At 38.1% G+C, this 26,249-nt stretch overlaps 1 protein-coding gene across 6 annotated transcripts; it reads right to left on the reverse strand.

Moving 5' to 3' along the window:
• Positions 1-829: 829 nt before the first annotated feature.
• ALG8 (ALG8 alpha-1,3-glucosyltransferase) lies at positions 830-26,249 on the reverse strand. Of its 6 annotated transcripts, none has more exons than XM_074372730.1 (13): positions 26,091-26,249; positions 22,289-22,367; positions 16,157-16,350; positions 14,523-14,632; positions 13,456-13,523; positions 10,091-10,217; positions 9,694-9,797; positions 8,781-8,901; positions 6,368-6,466; positions 4,824-4,929; positions 3,386-3,483; positions 3,012-3,084; positions 830-1,449 (listed from the first exon to the last, which is right to left on the reverse strand). In XM_074372730.1, the coding sequence occupies exons 1-13, from the start codon at positions 26,183-26,185 to the stop codon at positions 1,218-1,220; spliced, it is 1,506 nt and encodes a 501-aa protein (XP_074228831.1). In that variant the 5' UTR covers positions 26,186-26,249; the 3' UTR covers positions 830-1,217. The 6 variants fall into 6 exon arrangements, with proteins under 6 accessions (XP_074228831.1, XP_010971753.2, XP_074228832.1 ...); XM_010973451.3 differs by having other exon boundaries at positions 4,824-4,963; positions 6,368-6,507; positions 26,091-26,248; XM_074372731.1 differs by lacking the exon at positions 3,012-3,084 and having other exon boundaries at positions 4,824-4,963; positions 6,368-6,507; positions 26,091-26,248.

A 26,249-nucleotide genomic window follows, 5' to 3' on the forward strand; every position in this document is an offset into this window, starting at 1 on the left:
TAGATATGGTAGCAGTTAAGTTGAATCTTGAACTAGTGCAGACAGTCAGATGATAGGGTAAGAAAGTCCACAGCGGGAGGAAAGAGAGGAAGTGGCAGGAATGAAAGGAAGCAGAGGTACAAAGCACCACGGCACACGGAGAATTCCAAGTTGTTAGGACAGCTGGAACCCAGGGTGCGAGGGGGGCCGTGGTGAGGGGAACAGGCTCTAGGGGCCGTGCTTCCCTCCCCTTTGGCAAAACTCTCCATTGTTACCCCTGAATGAGACTCAGAAGTCTGGGGAAAGAGTGAATTTAAGAGACGGGATGGCTGGATCAGCATCCTGGGGTTCCACTGACCTTGGGCCCTGATCTTAGGGGATAAGGGCAAATAGAAGGTGTGAACATTCCTAGGGTCAGCCAGATAAAGGTTGGCTGAATTTGGTTGTGCAGCAGATAGTAGGCAAGCTGGGGTCCTGGATGAAGAGTAGGAGGTACTTTTAAGGTAGGGAGAGGACAAGACCCGGCTGCAAAAAACACCTAAGTTTGTTCATGTGAGGAAAAGTTTGAGAAGGAGCAGCCTTATCAAAATCGCAGTGCTGGCTTTTTGAATAAACGAACTGTACAAGATGTCCTTAACACAACGTAAGAATAGATGTGGTTTATAGTCTCTGCTGACAGGCCAAACAGTTCATTAAACATTCTCCCTGGCTTTGTGAGTATTGTCGATGTATAATTTCAATGAAAAAAAAAATCTCCTGGAACAAGGTGTCCAGAATGGGGACAGTGCACACGGTCTGCTTGTGTGTACACCAATAGGAAAATGTAGGAGCTGGTTAATGATCCAAAAAATTTTTGTGCAGAAATACAAAATGATATTTTATTTATATTTCCCTTAGCACAAGATTCTAATTAGGCTTTATCACCTGACAATGGTTATCATAGGCTACAGATAATCATGCTGTTGCCCAGAGCAAGCACAGCAGTCTGAGTGATCTCAGACAATTTTAACAAGGGAAGGCGAGATCTGTTTCAGATGTGTTTCACTGCTTATGGAGGACAAGTGGCTTCTCACCATGGTGACAATCAGGTTGCTAGGCTGGGCAAGGCCAAGTTTAGAAGAATGGTCCTCAAACAGATCTATTGAAATGAATGGTTCATGCCACCAGCAACTTTCTTCAAGTTCTGATTAATTTCCCATGAAATAATTGCTTGGAATGCATCCAAGCAGCTCCTTTACTCATTGCTTCTTTGTCTTGCCGACAGGAGGGTCACTCAATACTGAAACATACAGTCTGAACCAAGCATATGTGATGCCCACTGCACAATACACTGAGGTCAGTAACAAAGGGATAAAGGGGTACTTCAGCTTCCAGGAGGTGAAAGGGAATACGAATTCACAGAAGACTTCCAGAGGCCCCAGGCCAAGGAGGTAGAAAGTTTCCATCCAATTAAAAAGAGGTTTTTCTTTTCTGAAGAAAAAAGGAGAGAGAAGTCTGATTTTAGATGAGTCATTCTGATTTTGCAAACATTTCTCAGCTAAAGCTTCCCACCTGCCCTGTCTTGATGTGAAGTACAGCTAAAGCCAGAGTCAAAAGAATGCATTAAATTTCACATTTAGAAAACAGTGATAATGATATACCATTACATTATCTCAATGATCCAGTTACCCAGTCATCATCTATGCTGTCACCTAGCTGAAGTTGCTGAGGGAGAATTAGCTATGTATTCGGAAGAGGAAAGAGGCCTGGATACTGTGATATTTGAATAAGAATATGGTGAACAATACATCACTTTTTGTTTTGGTAAAATAATGTAAAATTTGCTATTTTAACCATTTTTAAGTATATAATTCAGTAGTATTAAGTATACTGACAATGTTGTACAATATTTACCACTATCCACTTTCAAAACATTTTCACTGCCCTGAAAAGTATCTCTGGAAATATTAAGCAATAATAACTCCCTATCCACCACCACCACTACCCTCACCGGTCCCCATAACTACTAATCTACTTTCTGTCTCTAACAATTTGCCTATTATGCTAGATATTTCATATAAACGAAATCATACAATATTTGTACAAAAGGTCTGGCTTATTTCACTTAGCCTAAGTTTTCAAGATTCATCCATGCTGTAGTACATAGCAGAGTGCCATTCCTCTTTCTGGCTGAGTAATATTCCATTGTGTGCGCGCATATGTATACACACACACACACACACAGATTATTTTGTTTATCCATTCACTTTTTTTTTTTGAGTTTTTTTATTTGTTTTTTATTTTGGGGGGAGGTAATTAGGTTTAAATATTTAGTTTAGTGGAGGTGCTGGGGATTTAACTCAGGACCTTGTGCATGCTAGGCATGCACTCTACCACTGAGCTATACCCTCCCTCCATTCACTTGTTCCTGGACATTCGGGTTGTTTCTACCTTTTGGCTACCATGAATAAAACTATAGTGAACATTGGTGCATTAGTATCTGTTTGAGTCCCCATTTTCAATTCTTCAGGATGTATACTTAAGAGTGGAATTGCTGGGTCATATGGTTATAATTGAGTTTAATATAATTAAGTATATGAGGTTTTAGGAACATAATCAGATATAAATCATAAGCAAGCTTTAAAAAATTATACAGATATCATTACACAAAGTTTAGAAAAGAAAAAAATTCCACTCATAATTCTAAGAAATGTAAGAATTCTTACATATCTTTTAGCTTCATGCTTCTGTATTTATGTGATAGTTTTACTCGTAATGCATATTTTACATTTCATTTTTTAGTTTTGATATAAGGTTTTAATTTAAGGTAGGTAGTCCCTCCTCAAATATTCCCCCAAACTAAAGCCAAGAACTATGCTGTCATGTCAGAGTGACAGGATATGGGTAATTTCTCCCTCTGTCTGCTGATATTTTGCAATGTTGTTATATTCACATTAAAACTTAAAAAATAAAACTTAAAAGGCTTATCAACCACTTAAGAGTAAACATTTCACAAGCATAAATATAATTTTAAATGTAGTTTTTTAGATTACCTGAATAGAGTCTTCAGTGAGGAAATACTATAGATGGTAAACAATAGCATGAGTAAGATTTTAATGGGAAGTTCTGTTAAAAGAATAAAAAAGTACATATGATGATTTAGTTGATAAGAGGAAGGTTTATAATACTAAAGGCAATATAATCACACTGACACAGCTTTTAATGCTTTTTGAGCTTAACGATGCATTTTTGTGATATATAAAGATATTGAGAATTAGGGACATACTGGAGGTTTTATTTAAGAGAACGGATGAGCTTTCTTTTTCTATGAGATTTAAGGTGGTTTAAATCAGACAGTATTGATCTCTAGGCTCTGATGAAAAGGCCATGGCAACCAAATAGATCCCTCTAAAAATAAGCTGTTTACCTGGTGCAGTGAAGAGCAGAGGGAAGAGGGAATAATGTCCTGTTGTGGTCAGAATCAGAAAAATCGAAGCATCTCCTGCTTTTCCCACAGACAAAAGGCTAAAAATAAAAATTCTTATAGTAATTCCTTAAAACAACAAATGAAACTTACACTTGCAAGTAGCTGGAATAACCTATATCTATTATTATTTCTAGAATTGGCTTATGCATAAAAATAACATACTGATTTCTGCTGTAGTTCAATTCAATTGAGAATATTAATTTTTTTAGTGGGAAACTTTAAGCAATTCATAGAAGAGTGTACCACACTGAATAAGGGAATATTCAAAAAAGAACTACCTCTCTGAGTAACCGTCTCTTCAAAGAAAGGGATATTGTGGGATTGGGAGCTGCCTAGTGGTGGTAGCCAGGGAAACAGGACTTGGAGATTTATTTCCAACTCTATAGATCTTCTCTTGGACAATGCCCCACACCTGCTGGGGTTCAGTAAGAATTCTAACTGAAGACACTAGAAGTTTTGCTCTGTTGCTTTTTTTTTAAATTTTGAAACTGCAATCTGCTAAATGAAACCAGACAAGCCATATATTGACCTGACATATTTGTTTAATGTTCGTTCAGAGGTTAAATGATTTCTCTTCAGGATTTAACAAAAATCTTAAGATAAAGGCTAATTCTATTACCATCTATCTAATTGGATTTCAATTGTATTATAAAATGGACACCACTGCATTTTAAATGCCCACCCCCCTCTTGTTTTTGAGCATGACAGTGAAAAGATCTTAAGATTCAACATAAGATTCAGGTTTAAGTCCTAACGCTGCTACTTGCTAGCTGTGTGACTTTAGATAAGTCATTTAAACTCTGAGCCCCAGTTTCTGAAGATGTTAAGAGAGGGAGTGACATCTATTTATCTTAATTATTTTAAAGGTTGTTTTGAGGCTCAAAAGAAAGAATACAAAACAAAACAACCCCCCCAAAACCAAACAACAAAAACAGTTCTGAAAAATCTGATGTGCTGTACATATATTAGGTATTATTCCATAATGGACTCAATCTTTACTTGAACTAACAACTCTTAACAAGGCACTGTGAGACCTTATTTTCATAGGTGTGATGACACCAAAACCCATGCTTTTTCCAAATTATGTTGCCATTCGATATCCAGAAGCAAGGGCCTGGTATCATGGTTCTTAATCAGTTTAGTACCCCTTACCCAAAACTTCAGGAACAATACAGGCAGTTTGCATACCTGAGAACCTTCATGGGTGCAAGGATCCCAAGTTAAGCATTTCTGTCCTGTCCTGGTATAAATCTGTTCCCATACATCTTCGCCTTTGCCTATCCCACTGAACATGTCAAGAAGGGACAGATCAATTGGAAAACAATAGGATCACAGTGAAATATGCCAGAAATGCTGACTGACTGAGCTATCAGCTTACCTCATTGGGAGAACTGCTAGGAGTATGGCTTTTTCATGGACATGCCACCCAAACATGAAGGAGCTCAAGGCACAAAGAATTAGACATCGGAGAAAGCCTCTGGGCCCTTGAGGTTTAAACCAAAGACAGAAAATAGAGGGCTAGAAACAATAGGCAAAGATAAAACTTCAGTATCATTTAAAATAGTCTTTAACAAAACATTGTTCAGGTGAATATAACTTACATCATCTCTGAAAAACAGATCTTAAGACTATTCTCCATTAAACTGGGATAATTCATCACTTTGTGAATAGCCCACCAAATGTTAACATAAAAACTACTACTCAGGAAAAAAAGGCATTTGGGCATACATATTTAACTCAGTACAATTAATTCTATTCATCAAAATTAAGAAATGATAATTAAGTTCCAGAATATCCATTATAACCCCTTATATACATCTTCATAATTAGTTATTTAATAGTCACTGAACCTATTAGGTCAACCTACAAAAGTTCATCGATATTTGGGGGCTAATAATAAGTTAGATCTTAGCATATTAAAAATACCTAACTTTGTGGGCTGGAGTGTAACTTACAACAAAACCATCACCTTCCACATGCAGCCTACAAGGCTGAAGTTTTAATTTGATTTATTTATTTTTCTTATTTTTTTGTGGGGGGAGGTAATTAGGTTTCTATACCCTCCTCTCCTAGAGGCTGAAGTTTTAGAAAAAAAGTTTTAACCTCAGTTAGACCATGTGAATAAGTAGGCCAACAGAGCTTAATTACCTACCAGTACTGCCACGTAATTACGTGTGGTCAGGTGTCTTGTGAATAGGCTTGATCATTTAGAAACCAAAACTAAAACTGAGTATAACTAGAGGGGAGGGGTACAGCTCAGCAGCAGAGCGTGTGCTTAGCACACACGAGGTCCCAGATTCAATCCCCAGTACCTCCATTTAAAAAACAAAAAACTGAGTATAATTATAGATAGGATTGAGTTATTTATACTAAATTCTACTAAAATTATATCATGAAATTGAAGGCATCATGGTCACTAACAAAACCAACTATCAATGGCGCCTATAATAGCATCTGATTCATATTAGATTCTTATCTGATGCTCAAACAGGAATTGTTGAGTCTCTCAAGTCATTATTACTATCAAGACAAAATATCCATGCAGTTCAGACAAATTTGGATTTTGATCAGTTAGCCATGATGGAAACAAAAACCTGTTGTCCCTACTACATTATCCTCTTTCTCAACGGTGTGGTCCAAGCTCCCTCCTCCCTGGGCTTTTCTTTCTTCTTCATCCGAAGGTGAACAGATGGCCTAATACCCTCTGGCGAGAACCACTCTCACAGAGGCTTCACTCGTAATCCTTCCTTACAGTGTTCACAGTTACCCTAAGAATTGCTAGGACATGCCTTAATCTGCAGCAGGATGACAGCCATGGAATTTACCCTACAGCTGGAAAAACTTGAAAGTTGAAATTCAACCAGCCACAGAAAAGAAAAGCAGGGAAAACTCAAGAAATGAGTACCATGTGTGAATTCTTACCAAGATGGCGATCAGAGTGCAGATGAGAGTGGCCAAGGGAGTCACCGAGGGAAGGACTGTGTGCTGGAACTGCTGAACCAAACCGCTTGTCATCGAGGCCTTGGGAACCTTGTTGGGGTCAAGAAGTTTCAGCTCTAAACCTACAGAGTAAACAGACATTTTATTTTGTTTTGTTTTATCATGGGCACACCATATTTTACCAATCAAGTCCTTGAGAAAAAAAAAATAAGCTATTAAATCTTATGACTGCTTCAAGGTCAAGATTTCATTAACTCAATCCTGCACTATTCTACCTAAGATGCTGCTGGTTTAGACTGCAGCTGTCTGCACTGGAGCAGGGAACCTTGCTGGCAGGCAGCTTGAATAGCAATCTGCTCTCACCTCTAAAATGAAGCAACCTTTCTCAAATATAGAAACCCCATGTCACACCCCAGCTTTGAATCTTTCCTTGCCTACAGGATAAAGTCCATATTCCTAAGCACAGCACCCAGTGTTTTCCACAAACTAGCCCCCTCCTACCTCTCCAGCCTCATCTAGTCCACACTTTGTTAAATGTGGCTTGTTCACAATGAACCAATGTACCACTCTGGACACCAGCATCCCTTTGCATAGACTACTCCCTTTGCTTAGAATGCCCTAGTCTCTTTGCGAAGTTGACTCCTAATTCACTTACTCATCTGAGAAAGCTCCTAATTCAAGAAATAAAGCTGATTTTCTTGTGGGCTAAGATCTCTTACACATGTCTATATCTAGTATTCATCGCACTGTATCTGTTTATATATTCATTTCCTCTGCTATACTGGGTTCCTTAAAGGCAGGAACTATACTTCATTTCTATCCCCAGCACATAGGAGTTCAAGAAATACTTATTAAGTGAACAAAGTCTGAGGATAATGATGCAAGCCACAGCCCAAACAAACAAATAGGACAGTCAGGGACAGTCTGAGCACCTGAATGGCCCTGTCTAATGCCACTGAAAATTAGTGAAATGTGGGAAAGGTGTAGACTACCAAAATATTTTCTATTCATTCACCTCTTCCCTTTCCCCTTCAGCCTGTTGATTCTCTCCCTTTCTCTCTCTCTTTTTAACTTTTTTTTGGTGGGGGGAGTGAGTGGGTAGGGAGGTAACTAGGTTTATTTATTTATTTATTTATAATGGAGGTACTGGGGATTGAACCCAGGACCTCATGCATGCTAAGTATGCGCTCTACCACTGAGCTATACCCTCCCCACCTTTGATTTTCTCATAAAGCTAATAACTATTGCCTGAACCATAGTTGCCTAACCTGCTACTGAATTTCCATGTATGACATCCTTGAGACAGATATACATGGTGAGATACAGCAGTTAAAGCAAGAGGTCCTTGTACCTCATACCATGCTGGTTGTTTAAAGCTTTTTTGAAATAGAAATGTTAAGGACTTAGTTTATAAGATGCCATACATTTCAAGGCTGGATTCACAGTAGGTGAGGGATAATACGAAATTATGATTTCCTACAAGTGCGTATCCAAAAATACTAACAGCAGCCAGCATGCATTAAGGAACTACCATGTGCCAAGGGCTTTGTAGCTGTTACCTTTAGCCCCCTGAGGCACAGAGAGATGGAGTTGCCTAAAGTCACACAACTAACAGGTGGAAGAACTGGACCCAGTTCTGCCTGGTTCCAAAGCCCCTGCTGATACCAAGCAATTCTTTATTGTTGCGTTTGTTTTTCACAACAGGTTTTTACATTCTTAAAGGTTGCAAACAAACAAACAGAACACCTTATGCAGCCTGCAAAGCCTAAAATATTTACTGTCAGTCCCATTACAGAAAAAGTTTGCCTACTCTTCTCTAGATCCTGCATTTTCCATCAAGCTAGGCTGTATTCACAAAGGAGAGTGTGAGTTGTTCCATAGTGAGTTATTTTCGGAACCATCAAAAGGTTAAGATTAACAAATTTCTTTTCATCACACCCCAGACTTAAAGCACATCCTAAGTTTTCCCTTTCTTCTCATCTTACGTTAAAATGCACGGTTATCAGTTCCCTTACTGGCTTAATATCCAGAGTCACAACTTACATATTCTTCTTCCCTGCTTCTTCACATTTTTAAGTTTAAAAGTAGGGCTATAACTGCTGAATAACATTTTACTTAAGGCAAAAATTCCCTTTTTAAAATGTCTATTTTTTTCCCCAAGGAAAGGATCAACAACCTCATTGCCACAAAGAGCTTTTATAAGGAACACAGTCTGTTTCCTGCACTGAAGCCTCAGTCCCGAGAACCACTCCCCCATTCATTCTGAAAGCTGAAATGCAGGACTAGAGAGCAAACAGTTCAGACACATTCAAAACACAAAGCAGGTTTTTCCATTTCTCAATGTGACTAGTCCTTTCAATATTCACAGTCTAAGTAGGAAGGCTTGCTACCATACCGATGACGGACAGCACTTTGTCCAAAGCACTGTACAACGCCCAGAAGTTTGGAGCCCAGTATGCATGGCAGAGGCCCCTCTTGAAAGGGAAGAGTCGGGAAAAGACTTGAGGCAGTTGGTTCTGTTGAAAAGAGATTGAACAGTGATCAAGCTTTTCTAAATTCAAAAAGAGGACTAGGGTACTGTCTATGGCAGTGTGTAGAAAGTTGTGAGGTCTGAGTTCCAGTCTTTTTCCCTTCAAGGAAGTAGTTGTGTGATCCTGAGCAGTTCACAGAACCTTTCTTGTCTGACCTTCTCATCTCTCTAGTGGGACAAGATATATCAAAGTACTTTGAACACCAGTCCAACACTATTATAAGTATAGAAAATGGAAGAATGTACAGGTGCAAAGGAGAACACAGACTGCAGCTTATTCAAGTCTACTGAAGAGAAGGGGACAGCAGGGGACACCTGACAAGACATGCAGTGTTTCCCAGGTTTAGCAGGAATTAAAGTTAGTTGAATTCAGTGTGAGGGAAGAAGGGAAAAAAGAAAAACATCTGTTGAAAATCTGTAACATTGTAGGCATTTCAGAATGTTTGCTGTCAGTGAAAAATTATGAAAGCACTGTATTGATTTTGGGGTTATAAGTAAATTATAACAAATAAACAAATTAGCAAATATGTAATCTGTGAATAATGATTATTAACTCTATGTAAGTGTGTGTTTCTGTGAGAGAGTTAAACATACAAATATATGCACATACATATTTAAATATGCACAAAAATATCTGAAAGAATACCATCCTATCTTTGGGGAGTCATACTGGGCAGGAGTATAAAAAGGAATAGTTTTATTTATTTTATATACTCCTGGCTTTATAATTTTTCCTTAACAACAACAAACATGTATTTATAACAAATAAAAGACTTACCAAGGCTAGAAAAGGACCCAACGATAGAGCAGAAACTAGGAAAACAATCAGTCCCAGGGAAATAAGACGGACAAAGCTGAAACTGTTCCATCGGATGGACCCATCTACAGAAAAGGAACATTATTATTAACCAGGAGCATGGAAAGCCATTACTTACAACCCCCGCCCCCACCCAGTATCTCCCATGATATAATTAGAAGTATCCCATGATAGTACACCAATCTTTATGATGTGGCAAGAGCAGAGAAATGTCAGAATGGGTATAGGGTTTATAGGATCAATAGCTGAGAGATACCTGTTGTGCCTCATAAAACCCTCTCACAAAGCAAGCCACCAAGTCAAGACAAAATAAAATGAAGAAAAGATACAATAAAATAAAACGATCAGTAAAACTTGCCTGGTTTATTTGCAGTGAAACAGTAAGATCGTAGCAAATATATACCGTAAGCTGGTGCTACATACAGGTAGATGTGCTTGAAATGCAGGAGAACAGCAAAGAGAAATGCTCCTTCCATATGCCTTTTCTAGGAGATTAAAAAGGGAAATATCAACTCAAAATTCAGGGTAAACTAAACAGTAATGCAGTAGCCTGGATTGGATCCTGGAACAGAAGAAGGGTATCAGTAGAAAAACTAGTGAGATCGGAGTGTAGCAGTGTTGGTTTCTTAGTCTTGATGGAATGTACCATAGCTACATAAGATGGTAACAGTAGGGGAAAAAAGTGAGGGGGTACAGGAACTCTATTATCTTTGCAACTTTCCTGTAAATCTACAATTATTTTTAGAAATAAAGTCTATTAAAAAATAAAAAGCACTGGAGACTGGTTGCACAGCAATGTGAATATACTTACCACTACTGAACTGTACACTTAAAAATGTTTAAGATAAATAGGTGAGGGAAGGAAAGAAATAGGTGAGGGAGATTAAGAGGTACAAACTTCCAGGTGCAAAATAAATGAGTCATGGGTTTGAAATGTACGGTGTGGGGAATATAGTCAATTACTATGTCATATCTTAGTATGGTGACAGATCATAACTAGACTTACTGTGATCATTTTGAAATGGACAGAAATATTGAATCACTATGCTGGAACTAACAGTGTTGTAAAAAATTATTACTTCAAAAACAAACAAACTCATAGAAAAGAAGATCAGATTTGTGGTTACCACAGGCACGGAGGTGGGGGAGGAAGAACTGGATGAAGGTAGTCAAAAGGTCCAAACTTCCAGTTATAAGCCCAATAAGTATTAGAGATGTAATGCACAACATGATAAATATAATTAACACTGCTGTATGTTATATATGAAAGTTGTTTAGAGAGTAAATCCTAAGAGTTTTCATTACAAAGAAAAACTTTTTTTTCTATTTCTTTAATTTTGTATGTATATGAGATGATGGATGTTCATTAAATTTACTGTGATAATCACTTCATACAGTGCGATATGCCAATTATATCTTGATAAAACGAAGAAAAAATGATTTAAGATGGTAAATTTTAAGTTATATGTATTTTACCACACTGAAAATAAAGTTTTAAAGATATACAGGCATATTTCATTTTTACTGAGTTTTGCTTTACTGTGCTTCGCAGATACTGTGTTTTTTACAAATTGAAGGTTTGTGGCAATCCTGCGTTGAACAAGTATCGACACCACTTCTCCAACAGCATTTGTTCACTTTGTGTCACATTGTGGTAATTCTTGAAGTATTTTAAACTTTTTCATTATTCATTCTATTTGTTTTGGTGATCTATGATCGGTGATCTTTGATGTTGCTACTAGAACTCACTGAAGGCTCAGACGATGGTTAGCATTTTTCAGCAATAAAGTATTTTTTAACTAAGGTATGTATATATTTCTTAAGACATAATGTTATTGCACACTTAACAGACTACAGTATAGTGTAGACATAACTTTTATATGCACTGGGAAACTAAAAAATTCATGTGACTCATTTTATTGTGACATTCACTTTATTGTGGTTGTCTGGAAATGAACCCATAATATCTCTGAGGTATGCCTGTATTCTGAAATACTTAACAAACGAAATATGATGTCTGGGATATATTTCAAAATAATACTCTGTGTGTGGGTTTAGATCACTGTCCTATTTTCTCCACTTTTGTATATAATTCAAATTTTCTATAATAAAAGGTTTTAAATATTCAGGCAAATATTCTACATGCAATATAAAAAGAACACAGGCAAGTAACTTCAGCTACTTTTTATACTGAGACTAGTGGGTTCATAAGTTCATTATTTCAATAAACATTTAAGTACTAAGGTTGATGCTGAGCTACAGATACATCATCATAACGACATACTACAAATTCTCCCTAAGGAACTAAAAAGCCCAGAGAATTCAATCACCCTTACCCCCTTACAGTTATACAATAGTTGAAGTTGATTTCCAGAGAGGATCTGGGAATGAGACTATGAATGATTACACACAAAGTTATGCTAGCAAAGAACCACTTAAATCTTATGTTACATATCAGGTAACATAAAGTGCAATTAGGCTGAAGGCACCAAGTAGTACTTCATCTAACAAACTACTCAGGAGAATTAAAGGCACTCTGATTTAGGAGAAAAACAAACAACCGACTTGACTGTAACTAAAGAAGTCTGAATTCTACCTACCTCACAGGAATTTTGGAAGGATCAAATAAGATAATGGTCCTGAGGTTCAGCAAAGAATCTGCCAAAGGGACCATGAGAGGCCAGGTTCCTCCTTTCACTGCCTCATCAGGTATGGTCTAGAATAGATGAGTTAGGAATGATAAGGAAAAAGAATGGGATGCTTCCGAACTGTCCACCAGTTTTATTATTTATCTAAGATTCAGAGAAAGTCTAGCTGGTTCTATAGCTAAACTTCAGTTCATTTGTTCAACAACCATCCAACATTCATTCATTGAACAAGTATGTTTTATGTACTGTGTGACTTCTTATGGTTAAAAGAAAAAAAACTTATCCAGATATTTATCATTGACAAAGAACTTTATATATTGAATTTGATCTTTCCAAAGTCCCTATGAGGTAGACAGCCCCACTTTACAAAAACAATGTATTAAGGGGTAAATTTTATTTTACAGATGAGAAAACAGGCTGAGAGGGTTGAATGCGTTGCTTTGGGTTAATGGTTCCCAAATCAGATGGTGTACTAAAATTCCCTGGAGATTCCTAAAACCCAATCCCAGAGATTCTGATTCAGTGTACAGAAGAGTATCCCAGAAATCTGAATTACCTGATTTCCTCCCCTATTATCTTAACAACTTCACAGAATAGTTGTGAGGTTTACTCAGTAAGGTACTGGGTATAATGTATCTAACCTGAAGCAGCCAACGCATTTGAATAACCCTGACTGAGTCACACAGCTTACTAGGTTATTTAGGACTTCAACCCAGGTCTTCTGATTCCAGATTCCATACTTTCAAATATATAATGCTACATGCTTCTGATGGTCAAGGACCCACCATCACAGTTAGTACATTGTATAAACTGCTGAAGATTTCATTCCTAGATAAACGACCCCAACCAAATATAGAAACTCAGGTTTATTTCAGGCCTGCCACACTCTTAACAAGTTTGTAAAATGAAGAAAATTATTGTCAAAAGAGAAGACAGAATTTTGAAAAATACTCAATGAAAGTGTCTGTAGCACTTGGCAACTCAAAAAGGTCAAATAAATTTACTCATCAACCACTATGCTGTTGCCTTTAAAGCTAAAAGCCAAACTAATATAATTAACCTATTTTGTGTTTACCTGAAATAATCGTGCAATGGAGAGTAGCATTAATCCAGATAAAAAACCATTGTACTGGAAATGAATATCTGGACTCAGGTTAAGGAAAGAAAACAGAAGATACCAAAATTACAATGAACTGTGTCAGCAGACTGAGTATAAAAACTGCAAATGCTTTCTTTGTAGGTAAATTAAAGACAAAAATATTACTACCAGTTTGGATTTTTCATGAAAGTGTTTTCTATGAACAGTCAAATCCTGGACAAACTCTTATTAAATTACAATTTATATTTAAGAAGAAGACCAGGAAACTTTCCTGTTTTCTCTATTTTGAAGATCCAGCAGCTAAAGGGGAAGTGTTTTGTTTTCTTTTTTAGAATCAGATGGAAAAGGAAGGGACCTAACAGCTATCGAAGGCTACTGCACGCAGCGCTCCATTGTCTATAGCACATGTACAAGGACCCTGTGACGTAGTCAGAGCTCAGAGCATTGATCTACTCATGGCCCAATGCTACTTGGATGACGTGACTGAGATTTGAGTCCTGGTCAGACTGAAACTAAAGTCTGAGTGTTTTCCTCCATACCGGGCTACCTCTATGAAAACTGTAGAAATTAGCATTTTATCTTTAGGATTTCAGTTACACTCAGACACTCTGGATTTAAGAACTTTGCCTATTAATATGTGGTAAGCCAAGATGGTGGAAAAGCATGAAGGCCCATCTGTTTCCATATGCAACACTGTGATATGTCTTTTCATAAAAAAGGTGTTTAGAATAATGTGTTATAAAACTACTTAAGGCATGTGATTAGATTAATCTAAAGACAGTTAATAAGTCCCAATATATTGCTTTAGTGGCAGTTTAACTGGTTCTTGAACAACACCACTAACTCTTTAGGGACAAGGTGCTCTAACAACCAGAGTCTGGTAAAGCTGAGCAGAGACCACAGTTTGGGGAACTGACTAATCCACCCCACATCCATTTTCAAAAGCAGCTCATGTTTTGGAGTCACCATGATAGAAAGAATTAATCTTATACTTAGTATATATCAAATAAATAAGGAAACAATACATAGAATGTCAAGGATACGGTCTACAATTAACAACCCGAAGTTCCACAGCAGTAATACTGATAGAATGAACTTTGGCTTCTCAGTAAGTTCTTTGCCTGCTTTTTTCCCTTCAATGCATTTACAGCACCTATATTGGAACACCAGGAAAAAATCAGAAACAACTTTAATATTCATTAGAACATCACAGTACTTCTCTAGAGTACACTCTGATGTACTCTGATGCATTTTATTAGCCATTCTTGATAAACTGTCCATGTCATTTTTTTAATGTGAAACTATTATTTTGAAAATGAATTATTAAAGCAACATTCAGGTTGAATAGCAGTTGGATAACTCAGGTTTATATCAATACAAAAATATGAAGGCCAGAAAAAAAAAAAAAGGGTGAAGAAAAAGATGGAGGAATGAAGGAGAGAAAAAAATGAAGGAAATAAAACTATGGAGTGCTCAGTGCATGCTAAATGCTTTCCTTTGGAATATTATGTTTACTTCTCAACGACCATGGGAAGTTGTTTTCTTCTCAAAAAGGAGGAAACAGACACTAAGAGAATTTCTTATAGCCCTTCAATATGATTGCACCCAAATCACAGCTTTAATTTTGCCAGTTATTAATAGAGAGGGAAAAAAAAGGCAATGGAGTCCTGTTCTGGTGACACTGACAACTTTCCAATTAAAGAGCCCTTCGGTGACACCTGTATACACTTTCCTTGGGAGCATGAGGTCAAACATTTCTGAGTTAAAAGGAATACATCACCTTCCCTTCCAACTCCTGCCAGGACATAAACAAGGCTGAAGGTTAGAGTGCCAAACAGCAGTTATTCCATGAAAATGAGAAGGGGGTTAAAACATTCTCAAGGGACTCTTTCCTAAATGGGACAAAAGTTCAGTTTGGTCTCACAAACAGAAATTATCTATTTATGACAAGGGTCACTAAATTGACACCAGTTTACTGCTCTGTCACAATCATACAGCAGACTTAAGTATTGGGACAGAATGGAAACTAGCATTAACTGGGAACTCACTGCTTGGAAATCACTGTGCAAAACATTTTATGTATGTGTAGTCAAAAAACTTTAATTTATAAGTAAAATATGCGAAATATAAAAACATAAAATATAAACATAACTTAAAATTAGTGATGAGTCTTCATGAAGGAAAGAATCCAGAGACTATAACTAAAAGCATTCAATAAGATTTGAATTTACTAGACTGCAAACTCCATTGAAGGTTAGCACAATGCATATGTGAACATGAGTGTGCATGTGCTGTATGTATGTGTGTGTATCCCAAAAAATATGGGAGGTCACGGAAGCCCCTGGTGGCCTGCTACAGGGAAGGAAAGGAAAGCACGTAGAGCCATTTGGGGCAGGAGAAATGGTCCTGGAACTCTACTTGGGGCTATTTTTCACAACATTCACAATCTCTTGTTCTGCCTCTACCTTGTAACCCTACCTTACTCCACATTTTCTTCCACAAGATTTAGCTAGACTGCTTGCTGTAATTACTCATTGTGCAATTTAAAACACAACACAGTTTTGAATTATTCTAGCATTTGCTATTATATGAACTTTGTTTCCCCTAGATGAGGGACAAGTTAATACTATAATATTTCTTCAACACCTTCTACATGAAATGACATTCTCAGACTTACTCATAGACAGCATACACAAAGAGTGCATCTGTAAAGATGACAGAAAATCTCTGGAAGAGTAAGGTCCTTGAGCTGGAGTAATTCAGATTATGGACATTCAGCATCTCTTGATCGAAATATTTGGCAACATGTGACAGGGCATACTCAAACCATGCAAAAAAGGGAGGGTAGTCCAAGGTCCACTCTGAAGTTGCCTGTGGTAAAGACAGAAGATAGAATGTATCCTAAGTAACTGAATAAAAGAGGGTGCAAAGATTGAAAATTTTCATTCTTTGGTCTTTAAAAAAGCACATGAAATGATGAAATTACACTTAAAATATGTCATAAATAAAAAAATTTCTATGTTAAGACTGAGCAGAATGCCAAAACCTGTCTCCTAGGTTATTTAATACAGTCTTCAATTTCCTCAGAGTCAATTATACTTCAAAAGAAATTAATTTGAAACCTAATAATAATAAACTTGGTTACAACACAGTTCTTCTCATAAATATAAAAATGGACTTAAGGCATAACAAATGATTCACTCGCTTGGCTTGGGTTCAAGTTCTGTCCCAGAGACTCAATTTCCTTATCTGTAAAATGAGGCACTGTGAGGACTAAATAGATAATACATATTAAATACACTTATAAATGACAAAATGCTACACAAATGCTACTAATTTTTTGTTCCACTAGGTTATAAGATCCTTGAGAGCAGAAACCACACTGTCGTTTCTGTATCCTGAGCATTTAGTAAGTTCCTGGTATGTTAAGTACTGAATAATCATTAAATGAATGAACAATCACTAATGATTAAATAAAAATACAGATCATAAGAAAAACACAAACTTTGTATTAAAAATAAACTATATATACACTGTATGATACTGTATTTTGTTATTTTGTCCTAGTTTCTGCATTCATACAAGGATGGTAGTACCTACTTCATGAGCTATGTATTAAATTTTACATAAATATATAAAATACAATACATACACAGTATTAAACCAGATATAAACTATCAATACAAATTACTTATTATTAATATTTAAAAAATTACTATCCCCATAGCATGTCCTAAAACTAAACCTAGAAGAGCCAGGACAGTAATAATCTCCCTACTCTAGCTCTGTTACCCTTTTCGGTGGAAGACTTCTCTCCTTCTGGAAGTGCACAAAGGGTTCACTGGGTACTAACTAGGTGTCCACAGGCCTACTATTTAGGGTCTCTCTATGGTATTAAATGAGGCAAGAAAGACTCGAACTACCTGATAGCTGTTTGTTCATGGTAAAGATGAATGCAAACTTTAGGTCCCAACAAGTAGTAGTCTGTTTACTCCCACTGCAGGTATCAAATGCAAGCCTCAGACCTGAGGCCAACCCAGAGGCTCTCTGTCTAGGGTACTCAGGCTATGAACCCAACCACTAAATTCTCCTTTATGAAAAGTTCCTTCTCTAATACCAAAATCTCCAATGTGGGGTATAAACAAGATGAGCTACTGAACTGTGGAAAGAGAAATCAGAAATTTTATTTTTAATCTCATCCTTCTTAATTTCTATTTTTAAAAGTATATTGAGAGCAGTACCTTTATAATTTATAGATAAAGACATATTAGGTAGTGAATGCTCAAAAATGATTTCTTGCTACGGTATGGATATTAAAAAAAGTCTAGAAATTACTATTCCACATAATTTCAAGAAATTCAAGATGAATTTAGACTTTATTAACATCTGTGGTTTCCAGCGACAGTTTCTACGTCAGAGCTTACCCTTAAAGAGTCATGGATTTTACTCGAAGTCTAAGAGATTTTCCTACCTTATTTGATTGACATATTTATTACCTTAAATAAAATGAGGAGGAGGAAGCATTAAAAGAACCGGGAGAAGGACCAGGTGCTGCCTGAGAGATGGTCACTTTTCCAAAACAAAGTGTCCCTGTCCTTCTCTTGCTATCCCCATCCCACAGATGCCCTCTATATGCTGCTCCTACTCCCCAGAAAGACTTCCCAAACCTAGCCCAGAAGGCCCTCCTGACTTCAGGGATTTCCATCTGGGGCCATCGTCTCACCTAAACAGCTTTTGGGAATCCAGGAAAGCTACTAGCTAATATCTCCTTCCCAAGTGAACAGTTCTGTCACTTAACTAAGACTTGGTAGAGCTGGGACTCAAATCTGGGTCTCCCGACTCCAAATCCTTTAGCTCCAGAAGCTACTATAATAGAGATATTTCTTCAGATACAAAAACTTCCAACCTCTACATATAAAGATACAAAAATTAATAAATAGAAACTTCAATTACAACAGAGTTGGGAGATCTGAACGGGGAGGTCTCAGGCCCTAGGAAGACAGCAGAGCCAACAGGAAGAACAGTCTCTTCTCTTCTTTCCTGCCAAGAGCTCAGCCAAGGAGAGACAGTCACAACTCAGCCAACAAAACAACATGGACTCTTTGTTTACTATAGCTCTCCCAACTTCCTTTTCCCCTCTTTAACAGAGTTCTCCTTCCTGCGCTATGCAAGGACTTGCACATGACTTGCTATGGTTGCAGGCCCTGAACTGCAATTTTCTGCTGATCCTGAATAAGTCCTTTTGCTGGAGAAATAACTAGAGTCTACTTGTTTTAGGTCAACAAAGATTCAAAACTAATGTGTTCATTCTATAAATATTTATTATGGGTCTTTTAAATGTCTTTCCCAATCAGTCTACCAATCAATTTAATCTGAGGCCACAGCAGAAAAGTAGGTTAGAAATTGCAGGTAAGGAGGGCTCTACAAAGAAATCCACTGTTCACATGTTCACTTTCCAGACCTGAGACATGTGCCTCCCCAGCCTTATTACTGAGAGCCTTCCTGACAATTGAGTTCTGAGGCTTGTTGATTTCTTTTGTTGTTATTACAGAGGAGGGCAGGAAGAACAAAGAAGAATGCTGTTATTAGAATCCCTTTAACATAAACCTCTTCTATCTAAAATAAACCAATAACAGGAGACAGCTCTGATTTAAACATAGTACTAGAAGTACTAAGATAACAGATTGCAGTGAAAATTTTAGGAGTAAATGAGAACATCCAGAAAGAATTACAGAATTAAAATAAAAAGGGACCACAAAGAGAAGCCCAGAGGGGACCAGCTTTTCAAAGAGTATGCAGATAAAGAAGAGTTAGCAAAGGTGACTAAGGAATAGTCAGAGACAAAGTGGTGAGGGGGCGGGTGGACACTGCCTTTTGATGGTCATTATATTAATAATGCTAATTATTAATAACCTTTAATAATGTTTAATGAGCACGTTAGTTCTAAGTACTATGCTAAGTGCATCACACATTATATTCATTTCATCCTAATAATTATTATTATTTAATAGTTGGAGATGTTGAGGCTTTGAGAAGTCAAGCAGTTTGTCCACAGTTACCCAGCATAGGTATTAAGTGGCAGAGCTGAAAGTCAAACCCAGGCAGTCTGAAACCACAGCCCAAGCTCTTGACCACTAGGCCATACATGTTTCCTAACTGGTATGCATACATGCAAATGGAAATACCTTACACTAAAGTAATTACTTACAGTTCCTTAGCATTCCTATGAAATACTTGTGGTGTTATCATTTGAGAAGGAACTTTGTCAATTAGGTCAGTTGCTCTTAAGCTTTTTCAGTACAAAGGCTATTCTGACCTGACCAAAAAACCCCAAAAGCAACAACAAACTCACAGAAAACTTTACAGGTTGTCTTAAAAACAAATCTCCCTAACAGCAGAATGCTGTTTTTGATCAAGACATTTCTGAGCTGATGTCTGTTTTTCATGAAGTATCACATACGAGTTAGTAAATAATACCAGAAGTAAAAATACAGACATGGTTTTTATAATAAAAAAGAATGGTTTGTATATTACCAGACACCTACACATCACCGATTATTCCTTTCCTCATAAACCATAAAATGTCAGGGAGAGACAGGATCTTAGAAATAATTCATTCAAAATCCTCATGGGCCAGGATGAGAAACTGTGGTGCAGAGAGATAAAATATATTTTTTGTGCTGCTGCAGAGCCAGGCTTAGAATCCAATTTTCCCTCTTTTCAATCCAATGTTCTTTCAAAAAGGGTGTGGCAAATACTGTAATTCCCAATGTGTAATTTGGGAAACTCATTCCCCCCCCCACCATTTTTCAGTTTTATTAGGTAGAATTGTTACAATTTGACTGCACATATACAAATATTGTATGTAAATACACATATATAATATACTGCACTTTTTTTTAGTTTGCATATATGTACTGATCATTGTTTCTAAGAACAGTTTAGAGCTTTAGCTTTTTAAACTTACATACTCATCAAAGGAATAAAGCCAATCACAAAAAAGAATCAACAGAATGCAGTAATCCAATCATAAAGGACAGTCAAATGTGCTTACACATATTCAAGAAATCAATCATCTAAGTTACAAATAGTAAGTAGTTCATTTGTCTTTTTTTTTTTTTTTAAGATTTCATATATAAGTGATATCACATGGCATTTTTCTTTCTCTTTCTGACCCACTTCACTTAGAATGATGATATCCAGGTCCATCCATGCTGCTGCAAATGGCATTATTTTCTTTTTTATGGCTAAGTAGTATTCCATTGTGTGTGTATATATATTATATATATACCACATCTTTATCCAGTCATCTGTTGATGGAAACTTGGATTGTTTCCATGTCTTGGCTATTGTAAATTATGCTGATATGAACACTGGGGTGCATGTATCTTTTCAAATTTTATTTTTCTACAGGTATATGCCCAGCAGTGGGATTGCTGGATCACATGGTATGGGAAACTCATCCTGAAATAACGGGACTCCCTAACAGTGCCAGGGGCAGAACTGAGTGAAATCAACTCCTCCTAAAACCAAGTTCCCCTGCAGAGTTTAAGATTAACCTCTCTATCCAAAACTTTTTTCCCTTTCTTGTTCCACCCCTGCTCCCCTCAGGACTAAGGAGTATCAAAGAAAAGGGAGGACTGAAACTCAGCAGGACCCTGTAGGGGCCTACCCAGGTACAAGAACCTCCGTGTCCTCCACTTCTTGTTTGGCCTTCCAAAGAGCAAACTCAAGTAGTTAATGATTAAAACAATACAGTCACAGGACTCCTAGCTCCTCCTGAGGGATATAGGTAGCAATCTGACTCACATTATTATGGAACACAAGTTACTGTGCCGAACTGTGAGTCCAAACAAACCAAAATGTTTTATTTTGGAGCAGAGTAAGGTTTATTGCAGGGCCAAGAAGGAGAATGGTAGCTCATGCTCAAAAAACCCTGAACTTCCTAATGGTTTTCAGGGAGTTTTCACAGGGAAAATTTCGAGGGCTGCAGGGTGCATGATTTTCTTCTGATTGGTTTGTGGTGTGGTAACAGCATGGTGTTCCAGGAATCCTGTGCTCAGCCAGAACTTGCCATCCTCCCACCTGGATAGGGGCCTCAGTTCCAGCAGAACAACTCAAAGATAAGTATATCCCTTGAGAAGGAACCAGGACCTTGCTTTAATTGCTGCACTATTCTTTCTTGATTGCTCCTCCTTTGTTTCTGCATTCTGTTACTTCCCTGCTTAGCAACTGTTTGAATCTGCCTTTTGGAACTCAGGGAAGGTCTTAGAAGGCTGAATGAAGCCTATTTCCTACAAACAGGAAATGAGGAGAATGGCTAGGAAAGGATTTGCTCTGCAGAAACTAAGACCACCCCCCACCTAATGGAGGATGATGACTACGTGCTGACCATTAGCATACAGACCCCAGAATGGAACCAGAGATTGATGATTAAGATTTCCAAACCATGACCCTGTGACTCTCACCCCTACAGTTGTCTTTAAAAACCCTTGCCTGAGAGCCATTGGAGAGTTCAGGTCTTTCGAGCACTGGCTGCTCATTCTCCTTGCTTGACACCCTGCAATAAACACCGTACTTTCCTTCACTATGAAGGAGTGAGAAGTAACCACAACCCAGAGCCAGTAGATTGGCTTTGGTGAATGCTGGGTGAGAGGGAGGACCCAAGTTTGGGAAAGAACACAGTTTTCATAAAGATTTATTCAACCTATGATCACAGGAAAAACTGTCTTAATACCAATAATACTTTATATGATTTCACCATCTTAAAAAAAAAAATACAGCCAAAAAGGTGAAAATTAAAACTTACCTCATAATACCATTGTGATATTGGCAAACTGTGGGTGATAGCAAGCCAGTTTCGATGTACCTCAAAATCTGTGGAATGGCTACTCAAAACAATCAGATGAATAAAATGAGATTTCACAATATTTATCAATTTCACATGTCTAAAATTATCCTTTTAAATGGATCTATACCCCCTACATGGTCACAGCTCACTATCCTAAAAAGAAACAAGCAGATATTACATAATCCTGAAACACCTCACTTACCTGGAGGCCAGATCTCCTTCTAGAAAAGCTGGGGAATCTACTAAGTGAAAAGGGTCTCTGCGTTATTTAAAAGGCTGATCAAAAGCTCATACTTTTTCTTAAGGGAGGCCCTTAGGCTGTTGCTCAGAGGTGCCTTACTCTCCTTCACAAGCAATTCATTATCTGGAAATGCCTCACACACAAGCTGGATCTTCAAGGATGAGTAGTTCATCAGAGAAGGTAGGAAAAGGCCCCTGCCCTGCCTCTCCCAGGCCTCCAAATTCTGTTTACTGTTCCCCTTCTCACTATATATAAATATATCCAACCATCTCCCCTATAGGGGAGGAAAAATTTTTCCTTCTATCCTTCCAGGTTCTGTGCCTGGTCTAAGAATTAAATTGAAATATGAAAGGAGGAAAAAAATAATTTTAATTACATACATATGTACAGCAGCCCTAAAAGATATATAAGATGAGACTCAAACGGTGACCAGATAATTGAGGCTTATCTACCATTCCGAGCTAAGGAAAGGGGTTGGGGTCTAGGGCTTCAAAGAAGGTGGAAGGTAATTCACAGAGGGGTGGAAGGTAATTCACAGAGGGGTGAAAAAGTGATCTCTGGTAATAGCTACCTTCCTGATACAGGCCCCCTTTCTAATGTAAGTTTCCCTTGAAAGTAACTTTCACTGTTTTCAAACCTTCTCTGCCTGCAGTTCCTCAAAATAAGCCCCCAAAATCCTATTTTGGGGTGGCATATTCTGCTACCCTTCACTCCTTTTTAGCAGAAGCTGACTTTTCTGTTTGCTCACTGCTATACTTCCCCTCCACTTGCCGAACTGCACCTGATATGGGGACAGGCTCAATACATTCTTGTCGAATTAACCACTCATCCAAGTCAATAACGAGTTCCACAACAAAACCCAATTTACGCTTTCTAGTGTTTTATACAACCTTTCCACAGTGACAACTCTCTCGTGAGTTTCCTAGCCAACCCCTTCCATGTCTCTTTCATGCCTTTCCATTGCAATATTCATCAAATGTTGATGCTTCTTTAGGCTGAGTTCTTAGTCCTCTTTTTATGCAGCTTACTCTGCTCTGGACAATCTTTTCACATTTATTGCTTCCACTTTCAACTGTGTAATGATAACTCCCAAATCACAATATACAGCCTTGGTCTCTTTCCTGAGTTTGAGAGACATCTCTAACCTCCTGCTGACATTATCACCTGAATTTCCTACAGATTTCTCAAAATCATGATTCAGAACTGATATTATGACCTAGCAATTCCATTTCTAGGTACGTACTTGGATAGGAGCAAAAAATGGCACCTCTAAATGTTTCTCTTTGGCATGAGGATTAATTTAAGCTGATTATTTTTAAGAACCAGAAGACTCAGGAAGTCTTTCTTTTACATCCCTCTTAGCTGCCTAAAAAATTTATATAAAGGGCTTGTTCCCAGAATAGAGCTATCACCAGAGATATCTGCAAAGCATACGGGCCAGGTATGGTGGGGGAACAGGGTAGGGCCTACAAATGAGAGTCCACTCTGTGTCTCACTGTCTCTGCATGGCCCAGCAAACACTTCTTTTGTTTTCCTTCCCTGTTAAGTCCTAAACTGGTATCTGCAACATCCTCTTTTGTCTTTAGCTGAAGATGGTATTGAAGGTGAGGACTTCAGCCATTTTGGCAAGTCACTCAATTCTCCTGGTTCTCGTCCATGTACATATTATTACACTTTTGTTTGATTTTGTCCTGTTAATCTGTCTTTGGTCAATTTGATACTTAGATCAGCCAGAAGAATTTGGCTAGAAGGGTAGAGGGAAATACATTCCTCCTCAACATACTCAATGGAATGCATACACATATGTTCACCCAAAGACACGTACTTGGTGTGTCTTCAGGCTTCCAATTACATGTCAGTTCCTCAGACCCTTCCTGACACCCAATCTAAATAAGTCTCCCTTGTTAGTCCCCCTATAGGAACCCAATCTTTTCCTTCATAACACTTAACACAAGGATAGTTCTGTAATTACATTTTGGCGCTGATTTGTCACTGGAACTGTTATCCTTACTAAACTACCCCCTTTATAGGGTTAGGGATCATATCCATTTTGTCCTCTCCTCTAGTACCTAGCCACAGTACCTGGTTCATAATAAAGCAGTTAGTAAACATTTTGGTGAATATTTCTGCATTTATCCTGTAGCTTCCCTCTCATATCCCAGGGGTTTCCAGTTTGAGAAGCACAACATTAACTACAACTATATGCATTTTAAATCCTGGACCAAGAGCAGTATTCAAAATAACAACCCTAAAGACACATTTCTAGGCTGAAGTAACTAAAGCAAAGAACATCATACTATATGCACAGTTTAAAAAAAAAATCCCTTTCACTCTGATTTGAAAGGAATTTCTTACATTTTAGAAAGATTTTTCCAATTTGCTCTTAAAAGGAAAAGATGTTTCTTATTTGTTTTCAGTTTTGCAGAAAGTTCAACTGACCTTCTTTTCCCTGTAAATCATTTTGCTGAACCTATATATATTCTTCATTGCTTATATACACTTTAGGATGGACTTATATTCTACACATACAGCTCTTCCATACCCACCAAGAGGTCACTGAGAACTTGAACTAAAGGATACCAGTAAACCCTAAACTGGGAAGGGGGGTAGGGAGACCTGTAGTGAAGGGAGAAAAGGAATGAGGGGGGAAAAGTCAAGGGAGAATTAGGAAGGATGAACAGAAGGTGGATGCCAGTATTACTAAATTAATAAATACTGCACAACCATTGTATACACATTGCCACTTGGTGGTTGCTTCCTAGAGTTTTCATGCCTTCAGTCTTGGCCCTCCATCCTTGTCACACAATAGTCTAACACTGTGTGACCTGGCCACTGTCTACCTCATCCTGTGCCACTCTCCTTCTTTACTGATCTTCAGTCACGGGTCACTTCCTGTTCCTAAAATGCTGAGTTCTTTCCTACTAGAGGGCCTTTGCACTTACGCTTTCCTATGCCTGAACTACTTTTCACATTGCTTATTCTTTTTCAGATTTCAACTCAAACATCACCTCCCAAAAGAGGAGTGAAGTCTTGTCCGGGAATCCCTCTCTACTTCTTTTACAGATCATATCACAACCTGAAACTTCCCTGTTTGTCTCTCTGGCCCCCACTAACTCCACCCAAGGAAAGGACCAGAAATATCTTTCTCATCACTGAATCTCCAAGATTTAGGTAGAACAGTGCCTAGCACAGGAGGCAGCTCATAAAATCCGTATTGGCAGAATAAATGTTGGAGGTGGGTGTTGTTCATCTGCATAGTAAGGGTGAGGATCCTGAGGCTCAGAAACATTAAAGTCTGACAGAGCCAGGCCTGACCCCAGCCATCCAGGACTATGATCTAGTGCTCAAGTGAAATAACAATCAAAAGGCGGAGAGGGAAGCATATCAAAGGCGAGCAGCGACCACACGAGTTCAAGTTCCCTTTCCTCCTCTCACCCAGGGGCATCCACGCTTCTCTCTCCCGCCCTGACCGACCGCATAGGCCTCCCAACCCAGCCCTTGGCCTTGCGGATCCCTTACTAGGTGGGGATGAGAAGGCATTTGAGGAGAGTCACCCCGAGCGCCAAAGCCGAAAACCAATTGCCAGCACCCGTCGCAACTCTGAGCGCCGCCATGGCTGTGGCGCCACCCACTTCCAACCAACTTCATCCGCATCCGGGCTCCCGCGCATGCGGGGAA

The sequence above is a fragment of the Camelus bactrianus genome, chromosome 10 (genome assembly GCF_048773025.1).
Source record: "Camelus bactrianus isolate YW-2024 breed Bactrian camel chromosome 10, ASM4877302v1, whole genome shotgun sequence".
Taxonomy (NCBI): domain Eukaryota; kingdom Metazoa; phylum Chordata; class Mammalia; order Artiodactyla; family Camelidae; genus Camelus; species Camelus bactrianus.

What these genes read in the sequence shown, in the direction of transcription:
- ALG8 (XM_010973451.3), bottom strand. Translation starts at nt 26,185, where the DNA reads ATGGCGGCGCTCAGAGTTGCGACGGGTGCTGGCAATTGGTTTTCGGCT. An exon ending in CGGGTTGTTAATTGTAGACC is followed by an intron (nt 13,524 to 14,522) that starts GTATCCTTGACA and finishes ACCTGAGTCCAG; the next exon opens with ATATTCATTTCCAGTACAAT. An exon ending in TTTCACTGCAAATAAACCAG is followed by an intron (nt 9,798 to 10,090) that starts GCAAGTTTTACT and finishes CCTTTTCTGTAG; the next exon opens with ATGGGTCCATCCGATGGAAC.